General features: G+C 40.2%; 2 protein-coding genes across 3 annotated transcripts in view; both read right to left on the reverse strand.

The window, feature by feature from the left end:
- LOC141430148 (transmembrane protein 64) overlaps positions 1-12,459 on the reverse strand; it is a 275,453-nt gene that overhangs the window by 189,440 nt on the left and 73,554 nt on the right. The gene's annotated exons all lie outside the window — the stretch shown is intronic.
- l(3)04053 (lethal (3) 04053) lies at positions 111-10,558 on the reverse strand. Of its 2 annotated transcripts, none has more exons than XM_074090700.1 (7): positions 10,321-10,558; positions 9,479-10,234; positions 6,665-6,791; positions 5,339-5,426; positions 4,139-4,204; positions 3,128-3,234; positions 111-1,877 (listed from the first exon to the last, which is right to left on the reverse strand). In XM_074090700.1, exons 1-7 carry the CDS (start codon positions 10,508-10,510, stop codon positions 1,817-1,819), a joined length of 1,395 nt encoding a protein of 464 aa, XP_073946801.1. In that variant the 5' UTR covers positions 10,511-10,558; the 3' UTR covers positions 111-1,816. The 2 variants fall into 2 exon arrangements, with proteins under 2 accessions (XP_073946801.1, XP_073946800.1); XM_074090699.1 differs by having other exon boundaries at positions 10,309-10,558.

Consider the following 12,459-nt stretch of genomic DNA (forward strand, 5'->3'; position numbering starts at 1 on the left):
TGCTTAGTACCCATTACACAAGCTTTGCTAAGCTTACTTGGGACTAGGTCAATATAGTAATAAAGTAATCATAGTCAGTAGTAGTGGTCAGTATTAGTAATAGTTTTTTGGCGAATAGACGGAGACGGCATCACATTTAACTTTAACCGCCAGTAACACTAATCAATGTATGGTGAAACAGCCCCTTAGACTGCGTTTCCACCAATAATGTGAGAGGATGTGTTGCGAGGAATGGGTTGAACATGAACCAATAGAAACTCTACTACTTATCGAAAAGCATACGGGAGCTACCCCTGAACGTATTAAAAAAAGTTAATACAGATACTGTTGGAAAAGATATATACTTAGCGGCACAAAATTTGGCCCACCCTTCATACAAATTTACCGATTCTGCATACATTTGAGGGCCATATGTTTTGCCGCTCAGTATACTACAGTGTAGGCGATTTTCTGTCGCAAGATAGTTTCCAATACAGTTGATTTTAGCGTAGGAAGTGTAATTTGCATGCTAGTATAAGAAAAATGCCGAGGTGGCCTAATGGTTTGACCTATCGCCTCTCAAGCAGAGGGTCGTGGGTTCAAACCCCGGCTCGCACCTCTGAGTTTTTCCAAATTCATGTGCGGAATTACATTTGAAATTTACCACGAGCTTTGCGGTGAAGGAAAACATCGTGAGGAAACCTGCACAAATCTGCGAAGCAATTCAATGGTGTGTGTGAAGTTCCCAATCCGCACTGGGCCCGCGTGGGAACTATGGCCCAAGCCCTCTTGTTCTGAGAGGAGGCCTGTGCCCAGCAGTGGGACGTATATAGGCTGGGATGATGATAAGAAAAATGTACAAATAGCAGGATAAGCAACCTGACACATTTGTCTCACACATTCGTTGCCGCATTCGCTACGCGGCTATGTTCGTGGCGCGTAGCAGCATTTTTCCGGGAACAGAGAACGCGCCTAGCGTGTTCTTGGCACTGAAAATGCTCATTACCATCTAATGACAGTTGATGTAACTACTTATTCTATGCAAATAAATCTTCTATTCTATTAATTTACCTATCCTAGCTCTGCTCAGCTGTTTCCACTAGAGCTGTAATAATTGGTTGAAAAACGTATTCCCTGCAACACATCTCCGGTGGAAACGCAACTTTAGCGGTGTAGGATGTGTTATTCTAGAAATCCAACTATCTGCAACTTCATTTTATCCAAATCAGATTTTAATGTGAATAAGCAAACACAAACGCTCCCACACACACACACTCACCAACTCCCGCATTTATAATATTAGGATAAATACAAAAACAGATCTAGAATACAAAACTAATAAAAAAGGAAATAAACATTTCCATGCAATTCAATTTTATATCGTCAAATACACGACATTATTTTTAAGGTGCAGACATACCTTTAAAACCCGACCGATGGTGTGGACCATACTTGCACACCCCATCCAACGCGTGTCAGCAGGGCAACTACTATGAAACTCGAAACTCGAAGTTCGTATCGTGCGGTCCCTCTGACACATACTATTTAGTACGAGAGCGAGAGGGACGGTACGATACGAACTACGAGTTTCGTAGTAGCTAGCCAGTACTAATCAGTCCCATCATATTTGCTATGGTCAGGTGCAGATAGAAACATGCGTCGGACGACGTGGCGTGGCGTCGCGTTTTAATGGTATATAGCCGCCTTCATTGTTCTTCATGTCTACCTTTACAGTAGTGACGCCAATTACACACATATGACACAGTGGACTTAAGGCGAGTTACGAGTATAAATAATATATAATTTAATATATTTAGTGAGTTTGGTTTTGGTGTTATCATGTCGGCTCCAGGCTCGTACTGAGACTCTTAAGCTGCTCCAAACCGGCCAGTAGTTCCCTGGATTAAAAGTTAAATTTTACATTAACATTTTCATCAAACAGCATTTCGTCCATGTAAAGGCTGGCCGGAATTATAAAAAACCTCGCCACGTTGCGGTAAACCAATAGAACTAATTTCTTGCACTGGTAACACTAAATTCAAATGTCACCTGTCTATTGCTGTCAAAGTTTAATGTTGTTTGCGCGTGGTATTTTAAGGTGTTATTTTGTTTTTGTGCGTTAAAATGCCAAAGATTATCCATAGCCTTGGAAGGAAACTAATTCACAACGTATAAAAGTATTTTTCCTAGAAAAATTCAGAAGGATTACAAAATATTCCTTTAAATAACATCACCGACACCGTTGTCAATATGACTGGTAGGTATCGTATAGTAAGTGTAAAGAATGTTGCAATATAAAACATAGAAGTGCTGCCCTCGCGGCAGGTTTTTTATATTGCTGGTCAGCCTTTACTTTCTCAAACTCGTATCTACCCGAACTGTATACAACAAATCAACACTATCATATTTAACATAAAGATGATCCTAAAGCAATTTTGTGGCCAGATACGAGGTTGAGAAAGTAAGTATTATTTTGTTTAATTTTTTAACTTTTAAATATACTTTTGTCAATTGGTTTTTCACGGCTTTATTACGTCGGACTAAGAGTCTGTGACACATATTTTTAACCCCCGACGCAAAAAGAGGGATGCTATAAGTTTGACCGCTGTGTGTCTGTGTGTCAGCACAGCAAAGCAGGTTTTCTAGCGATAGTTCTTAGACATGTTTTATCAAGATCGGCTCAGCCGTTTCCACATCATCAGCTCTTTTGTTCGCTGCGGTAGGAATCTTAGACGCGTAATGGGTAATTTACTTTACTTTCAATCATATGTGGGGCCTAAAATTTGAAACACCCATGTATGCTATATAACTATGCAAGATTATGGAATTCTCGGCCTGATGCTGCAGCCAGGATATACAGAACATTAGTCGGTACACTCTTGATAAAACCATAGCAGATATATCGTGTTTTGATTCGTTTCGATCAGTATTTGATTCTACATACAATGCAATGGTGGCAACTGGATGAGCTGATGCTGCAGCCAGGATATCCAGCACACTAGTACACTCTTTAAAAAATAATAGCACATATGCCGTGTTTGGATTCGTTTTGATCAGTATTTTTTAAGGGTTAGATAAGTCCATACTTTTGCAGTCGACTGTACATGCACCAGTTTGTTCGACTGTACAGTTATAGAGGGTGTATCACCTGAGCGACGTTTCAGCGACGGTGGAGGCGTGTCGCAGGTCGCGGGCGGCGCGCGCCTGCGAGCCCCGCAGCGACCGGACCTCCTCCTGGGAGGCCGCCAGCTCCTCCTGCCGGGAGGAACACAAGATTAATAAGTTTTTGTTTTTTTTTTTTAATTCGAATTATTACTATAAGTCGATGCCATTAACAGTTGAAGAATTTTGTCCTGCGCGAACAATTCCGATCAGATCATCGGAATTTTGCGACCAGATTATTGTAAAAAAAATCCGGTGACAGACTTACATAAGTGTGCTAACATTTGTTGCATCGACCGTGGAACCTTAGGGACCGGAGACCGTATTGTCTAACGCCTGGATCACTTTCACCATATCACCTTCACCTTATACCGAGTGAAAGAATGGACCCGTGAAGACGATCGTCAGCCATTACGAACCTTTTTGCCCGGCGACCAAAAGAATTAAATATATTTTTTATTAGATATTTTTGATTTCATCATCATCATCTCAGCCTATATATGTCCCACTGCTGGGCACAGGCCTCCTCTCAGAACAAGAGGGCTTGGGCCATAGTTCCCACGCGGGCCCAGTGCGGATTGGGAACTTCACACGCACCCTTGAATTGCTTCGCAGGTTTGTGCAGGTTTCCTCACGATGTTTTCCTTCACCGCAAAGCTCGTGGTAAACTTCAAATGTAATTCCGCACATGAATTTCGAAAAACTCAGAGGTGCGAGCCGGGGTTTGAACCCACGACCCTCTGCTTGAGAGGCGATAGTTCAAACCACTAGGCCACCACGGCTTTTATTTTTGATTTATATTTATTATTCTTATTCTTATTAAAACCCAAAAAAATCGCTAAAATTCATAATATACAGAAAAAAATTTTTTTTACGAATTTCCTTAATCAGAGAATTCCCGAGACCCATCCCACTGCCGCCCGCGACCCGAGGTTACCAAACGCTATAATAAGGTGTCAGGCCTCCCTTAGAGAATAACCCTAATTCGAGAGCATACCTTGAGTCTTTTGATTTGATTTTTCAACTGCGCGACCGTCGAATCCCCATCCGCTGGAGTTCGACACTGGAACGAGACATAATAGCTTTAATTTTTATTTCATAGTTGTTTTACAAAGCTTATATTTATAGCTGGTTCGATTCCTGAACAGAGCTTTTTAAGTTTTTACACATTTTTTTCATTGTTCAGTCCATGAATGCAATTTTTCTTGCAGCTAAAATCGATGACATGTATCTTTACAAGGGATCTTTCTATGTCTTACAGTGTATTGAGTTTATCAGCTGTGTTGACTGTTGATCCCCCCCCCCCCCTCCTCAATTTCGCAGCGAACTCAAATTCAGTTGCAGACGGGGCGGAGAGGCGCAATGTCGAAGCGACGTCCGCGCTGCGTCTCCGCCTCGTCTACTCTGTCTGCTGCTTTGGGCGCAAGCCGCACAGAAGAGACGTGGGACGGGAGCGCGACGTGGACGGGGCGGTCACGAGACGAGAGCGTCTCCGCCTCGTCTCTTCTATCTACTTTGGATCGCGACGTTTCTATACATTTAGGCTAAGGACTCACGAAGCGGTTTTCACCCGCGCCCGCCGCGGCTGCGGGCCCGCAGCCTTTGTAGAATACAGATATTTATGTAAAAAATTAAAGAACATTTCACGACGCGTTTTACGATTGCGTGTGCGATTGTTTGCGGGTCCCGCTGCACCGGCGGTCATCTTGTACCCGCGCGCTCTGCGATCGGTTGGCGGGCGACCGCAGTGGGCAGCGGGAGGCGCCCGTCTTGCAACCGCCCGTCTTGCGATAATCAACCGCCAAGTTTGCGAGCGATAATCGCAACCGCGACGGCTGCGTAACCGCACAAAACTCCGGTCTCGTGAGTTTTGAAACTAAAACGCCATTCCGCCACCGTGGCGGGCGCGGGTGAAAACCGCTTCGCGAGTCCTTAGCCTTAGTATAAAAACTAATTCAAGTGGCGCTGCGATTGCGACGCGTCCATCCTGTCCTGTAGTCGCGTGTTCCGAATTTTTACGATGGGGACGAATTATTCGCTACCTGCCAGCCCTACACTACGAAGTGCAAAATTCGAACTTTGTATCTTGCCGTCCCGCTAACGCTTATATTATTTAATACGAGAGTGAAAGGAACAGTACAATACGAACTTCGATTTTGGAATTTGGTAGTACCCCCCCAGTATACAAGGTACTGACCGCGTCGCGCCGGCGCGCCGCGTCCCGCGCCGCCGCCAGCTCGCCCTCGAGCCGCGAGCGCCGCGCCCGCTCCGCGAACAATTCCGTTCTGCAACAACAATGTGGTGGTTCATTATTTTTACCCGACTGCCCGAAGTAGGTGAATGTATGTATGGTAATGATAATGATAATGATAAATTTATTTGTCAAACATAGGTACAAAAACAGATCTTATAATATTTCATAGAACTCTATGTTTTGCCGTTAGGCGTACAAATATTTTGCAGTTACACATTCGTTTAGTTGTACATCCAAACATGCAGCATTGATTAAAACAAAACTCAGTCAAAAACAATTTGTAGAATTAATAGCAGTAATAATAGTTCAAACAAATTAAAAACATTGTATGTCATTTCCCATCTAAATAAACAATTCCAACAAATGATTAGGTACATGTCCAATAAATAAAATAAAAAAATTAAATAAGGAAGTCACAAATAGGGTAGTATCATGGGTACACTAATTATATTCATTGAAAAAATCATTAATTGAATAAAAGCATATGTCCATTTCTTTTGTCTCTTTGCAGCCAAAACGGCTGGACAGATTTAAACATGACTCTCTGTAACTGTCGGAGTGACAGAGTATATAATATTAAATTCAATATGGTGTCTGCAGAAAAAATTGTGGGAAATTACAAAAATATATTTCGCATTCTAACGTCACGTTTTTACGTCATGTCATGTCACGAATAAATGTTTTCTTTCTTTCTTTTTTCTTTCTTACCAATATGGGTATCAAATGAAAGCTAATAATTAGCCCATTCTAAATATACACATGTTATACTTTTAAGTATCTTTTTCACATCCATTGATTAGAGTTAACTGACGTTAAATGTGATGCCGTCTCCGTCTATTCGAACAAAACAAATAGAGACGGCATCACATTTAACACTAATTGACCCACTAATCAAGCATGGTGAAACAGCCCCTTAAACTATCATTTTTTACAGAAATATCAAAAGTATGAAATAAAAGATCATGGGACACTTGAGTTGACACCAATTGACCCAGTCCCAAACTAAGCATAGCTTATACTATGGGTACTAGGCAACAGATAAACATACTTATGTAGATAAATATAAACTTAAATATACATTTAACACCCAAGACCTGAAAACAAACATTAATATTATTCATACAAATATCTGCACCAGCTGGGGATCGAACCCGGGCTCTCAAGCTTCATAGTTGCGTTTTCTAACCACTTGGCCATCCAGTCGTCTATACGTCATATGATGATGATGATGATGATGATGATGATGATGATGAAGGTGGTAGAGCAAACCTGGTGCGTTCCAACTGTTCCAGCAGCTGCGGCGGCTGCGCGGGCGCGGGCGCGGGCTCCGGCGACGTGCGGGCGGGCCCCGCCGGGTGCACGGGCAGGAAGTCCGGCAGCCGCATGGACTCCGCGCCTGGAAAAACCAATTAGGTAACAATCAAACAAACAGACTAGAAATTTTCGCATTTATAATTTAGTTACAAATAATGATAAGATATTTATCATTTGTGAATCTCCATCAAATATTAAATAAATAAATAAAATAAATATCACGGGACAATTCACACCAATTGACCTAGTCCCAAAGTAAGCTTAGCAAAGCTTGTGTTATGGGTACTAAGCAACGGATAAATGTAATTATATAGATAGATACATACTTAAATACATAGTAAACACCCAAGACCCGAGAACAAACATTCGTATTTTTCATACAAATATCTGCCCCGACACGGGAATCGAACCCGGGACCTCAAGCATCGTAGTCAGGTTCTCTAACCACTAGGCCATCTGGTCGTCTAAAATGAACATGTTTTAAAGCTAGTAAGCTATACAGTAGACAGGTAATTTTTTGGTTTGTTAGATCAAATTCCCAAAATAGTTATTTCCTAGTAGCGAAATTTCCGTTCGCATTTTTCCCAAATGCTTTTTTTCCGATTTATGCTTGTTTACTGAAGCTTATTTTCACAGTAGCGTTTTTTTCCCAATCAGAATCGACACAGAAATATAGGTAGGTTTAGGTTATGTTAAGTTTATATAGGCCCGAATGGGCCAAAACTACACAAAAGCAGGAGCTCCGCGTCAGCAAAGCTCCCTCGACACTGTCTGTGTCGATTCTGATTGGGAAAAAAGCTACTGTGAAAATAAGCTTCAGTAAAAAACCATATTGGGAAAAAATCATTCGGGAAAAATGTGAACGGAAATTTTGCTAAGAAATAACGATTTTGGGAAAATGATCTAACAAGTCAATTTTTTTCCACTGTGATAGATCAAATCTTGACCAAATTTCAGAAGAGGCAAAACTTAAATTGAAAATAAAAAATATAAAAATGCTTTTGGAATCTGTAGAATTTGCATTCACTATTCTTGTTAAGTGTTTTTACAATTTCATAACAACACATTTTGTTGACTACATTTATACTTCGTCTTTTTAGCATTAGAAAAAGAGTAAACAATCCTGATGGGTCTTTTTATAGAAAAACGTTTTTCATTTAAAAAACACAGTGTTTGAAGTCAAAAGTCTTTGACCAGTGTGTGTTGCCAGTGATGACATACGGATCCGAGACGTGGGCGCTAACGATGGGCCTCATGAGAAAACTCAAAGTCACTCAGTGGGCTATGCTCGGGGTTTCTCTGCGGGATAGAATTAGAAATGATGATATCCGCAGTAGAACTAAGGTTACCGACATAGCCCGAAGAATTGCGAAACTAAAGTGGCAGTGGGCGGGGCACATTGCTCGCGGGACGGATGGCCGATGGGGCCAGAAGGTTCTCGAATGGCGTCCGCGGACCGGGAGACGAGCTGTCGGTAGGCCTCCAACAAGATGGAGCGACGACTTGGTTAAGATCGCGGGATCGCGGTGGATGCGGAAAGCACAAGACCGGTCTGAGTGGAAAGCCTTGGGGGAGGCCTATGTCCAGCAGTGGACGTCTTTCGGCTGACATGATGATGATGATGATGATTTAAAAAACAGTAACTATTACTTATAATACCAAAAGCATGTAAATGATCATATGTCCTTGCTAATTGTTACATATTTGCTGTGATTTATTTTTCTATATTGCTTTTCAATAAAAAAACACGTCAAGATCGCTTACCTTCTATGTAATGCTAAAAAAATGAAGTATATCTTAAAAACAATCAATGTTTAGTGCAAAACCATACAATCTGACAGCTCATGGCAGAACCATTGGTTTCATTTTTGGCCGTAGCAAGTGCTGTGATCGTTTTGGCTCCCCCCACCACCCACTTTGCACAGTCGCAAATTAAAATTAAAGAGCCCGTCATTTCTGGATTTTAGAAAGATTATTAACCTGCTTGTTGTTAACTATAACTTAGTTTTTGACCCCCAATGCAAAAAGAGTGGTTTTATAAGTTTGACACCATTTAATTTTAATGGTCTGTGTCAGATGGACCCATTCTCATACAGTTTTCTTTTTCTAACTTTAATAAATGAAAAAATTATATCCACTATCTTTGGCATGCTGCCTCTGTTGATTTGTTTAACTAGCACTTGAGTCACTTAACTTCAAACTCGGGTAAATATAATTCTGAACTTTTTTAAGATTTTGGTACTAAATGAAAGGGAAAAAACTAGTTTTCTTACAATTTTAATACTATTAATAATAGTAAAAAAAAACCATATGAGGTTTTTTTTTTCAAATGTATGTAAGTCCATCCAAGCCAATCAGCGAAAAAAATATCTTTTTTTGACAGTTTTTTTTTTTTCAAATCTAGAATTCTGAATCCAGGTCTGTTAAATCAAAATTATACAAATCCACACTGAGTTTGTTCAAAGAGATAAATTGCAATTGATTAGGTATATTAAATGAAGGTACATCCAATCAACATTTTATTTTTTGTAAAGAATGGATGGTTTAAATGCTGAATTTGCCGAATAGGATGGATTTGTTTAATGCTTAAGCCATAAAAAAAACTGCCTTTCAAATCCCCAAATTAATGTTATTACCACTTTTTTTTATTATCTCCCAAATGGTTAGAGTGGATTTATCTGAGTTTAAAGTTAAACAACTTACTTTAACAGACCAACAATTGTTTTAAAAATGTATGGCAATTGTTTATTGATTCCAAACCATACTCACCGGCATTGGGAGGTAGGTCCAGAGGGAAGGTACTTCTCGGAGACATATTACGCCTGTCAGCTGGGTTCACTGATTCAGTGAGGTCCAAACTTAGGTGTGCAGACAAGTCAGGCCCTGGAGCTACCTCTGCACCAGGAGGCAGGTCAAGCGGAACTCTACCCTGCCCTGACTCTCCAGACGAGGAAGCTGCCCCCATATATGACTCATAATCATAACCCCTACTCCCTCCACTGTAGTTGCTATTGTTCCTCCTACCTAAAGAGGAGGATGACCCTGCATTGAAACTAGTATTAAATGTAAAATCAGGCAGGTTGTCCAAGTCTACGGATATAGGTCCATTAGAGTTCAGATATGCCTGTTCTACTAATATGTGATCCTGCACAAAGTCTGGTAGCGATGGCATGCCTAGTGGCTCCAGACTGGGTCTGTAGAACTGCCCTTCAGAATTGTCCATGTACAGGTTATGCTTAGACTCGGAATTGTCCACTACACTAAAAGATGCTTCTACAGAACTACTCGAAGACGTGTTATCACTAGCATGATGGTTGCTGGCATCGGTGCTGTTTTCTTTGGCTTGTGTGTCGGTGCGCGGCGAGGGCGCGGGCTCGGCGGGCGAGTGCTGCACAGTGTTAGCGTACACCTTAGGTCGGGCTCCCGTATTCTCATAGGTCGAATTGCCCGGTAAAGACAGATCTCGCTTCAGGAAGTGTCTAAACGAAAACGGGTTGTCCTCCTTCCGTGTCGCCCCTGTCGGTTCTGAAAGAAAAACGAAAGAGACTCAAGGAATGCCTTTATATTTAGCCAACAAAAAACAACTTCCAAACTCTCACTCGAAGACGAACTTTTTGCGTCTGCAGGCGACGCATCACCGTTTTCGTTATTATTATACTTTGCTTCTTCCGATTCCGAAGTCACTAGTCGAGGAAAATACGGTAACTCTGTTCTGTTCTGCTCATTCTCCTGAGAAGAACCTCCATTATTTAAATTTTGGCCTGATTTCTTATTTGATACACCGTCTTCGTCCTCCGCCATGATAATAAAAATGACAGTTCATCTCATTCATAAATTGCGTTCGAAAATAACAAAGCGTTTGCGTTCGTTAATATAAGGCCCTGTCCGCAGTCCGCACTGCGAATTTTTTCCGCGCGATATTTATTCCACGCGAATTATATTCCGTGTATTCCGCGCTTTACATACAAACAATTCTTTTGCGGTTTTTTTTCCGCAAGTGCGAATACTCGACTCGACTCGTATAAGATTCAATGTTTACACTTTACAGAATTGTGAAAAAAAGCAGCGCGATATTATTCTGAGATACTAACTTCGATTTTGGAATTTCGTAGTAGCCCTGCTGAGGGCCTACTCCGAAGTTCGAAAATCAAAGTTCGTATCGTACTGTCCCTCTCGCTCTCGTATTAAAAAGTGGAAGTATCAGAGGGACGGAACGACACGAACTTTGATTTTGGACAATATGGTACACCTTCCTAAGAAGGAGAAGCAAGATATACTTGACTTATTCAATTTCGGGATAGATACTCGAACCGAACGCATCTTAGGACCAGCAGGGCTACTACGAAATTCCAAAATCAAAGTTCGTATCGTACTGTCCCTCTCGCTCTCGTATTAAAAAGTGGAAGTATCAGAGGGACGGAACGACACGAACTTTGATTTTGGAATTTCGTAGTAGCCCTGCTGGTCCTAAGATGCGTTCGAGTATCTATCCCAAAATTGAATAAGTCAAGTATATCTTGCTTCTCCTTCTTAGGAAGGTGTACCGTATTGTCACGTAATTGTCACGTAATTTGGCCAAACTGTTATACGCTAACTAAAGGCTTTCAGGTTTAGGGGGTTAGGATTCGTATTTGTGATAAAAACCCTATTCGTAGGGTATATTTTGCATTTTTTTTAAGATAGTCATAAAAAAAATATGTAGCTGAAAGTTCGTGTATTTCTCTACTATGGCTTGAAATAATTAAAAAAAAAAAACTTTGCTGGCTGCTGGCTGTGGCCGGTAAATCCCGTGTCGGTTCGGTTCGCTTGGTTTGCTTATGGATGGCTTAGTGGCTGCGCTGTTTAGTGTTGTCACATTGTCGATAGATTTCATCAAGAACGAGCAATGGAAAATAGATAGCATCGGTAGCGAAGTCGTGGCAGTAGTATTGACTGACGGAGTTGTACTCTGTCTGTAGTATTAGTATTACATGTGGTATTATATAATACCACATATGGTAATTAATAATTAGTAATAGTAGTAAAATTTACATCTAATATGAACATAAATTGTATTGACGTGAAATAATTGATAGACAAATTAATGTATAATTAATAATTATAAGTAAGTAACTGACATTCTATACCCGAACAGGGTTTCATGTACTGACCATCTGTGTAACGACCATCTTTGTAAATGAACATGAATTTGAATGAATAAATGAATATGAATACATGAATATTACTGCCTATCAACTAGAAACCATCAATATTCAGCAAACAATTCCAAAAAACAAAATGATAGTTAGTTTTCAATAATTTTAGGTGTAGTTTTCAAAAGAATATTATATTTAATAATAATTAAATGAAAAGCACCGACCGCTAGTACCTAAATATAAAAAATAAATTTAGGCTTTTAAATACCTATTAGCACTAGATGACTAGACAAACTACGTTAATGCCACGTATTATCTGGTTATTTATATTATTAGATTGTATCATATACTTACTTACTTAATAATGTTGTTGTGCCTTGTGTTTTGAATAAATGTATTTCTTTCTTTCAATTCAAACAATAAGTCCAAAACAATCGATATCTTAACTTCGATACCGTTGATTTTAATAGTATCGTTTTCCAGAACTTTAATAGTTTTATTAGTTTTTAGTTTAGGAGAAGCAATATTGTGGACAATTAACTGACAGTTTAATTTACATGTTATGTATTTCTTATAGGATATATACCTATGCCTTTAATAAACTCCCGATATTTT

The sequence above is a fragment of the Choristoneura fumiferana genome, chromosome 8 (assembly GCF_025370935.1).
Source record: "Choristoneura fumiferana chromosome 8, NRCan_CFum_1, whole genome shotgun sequence".
NCBI lineage: Eukaryota > Metazoa > Arthropoda > Insecta > Lepidoptera > Tortricidae > Choristoneura > Choristoneura fumiferana.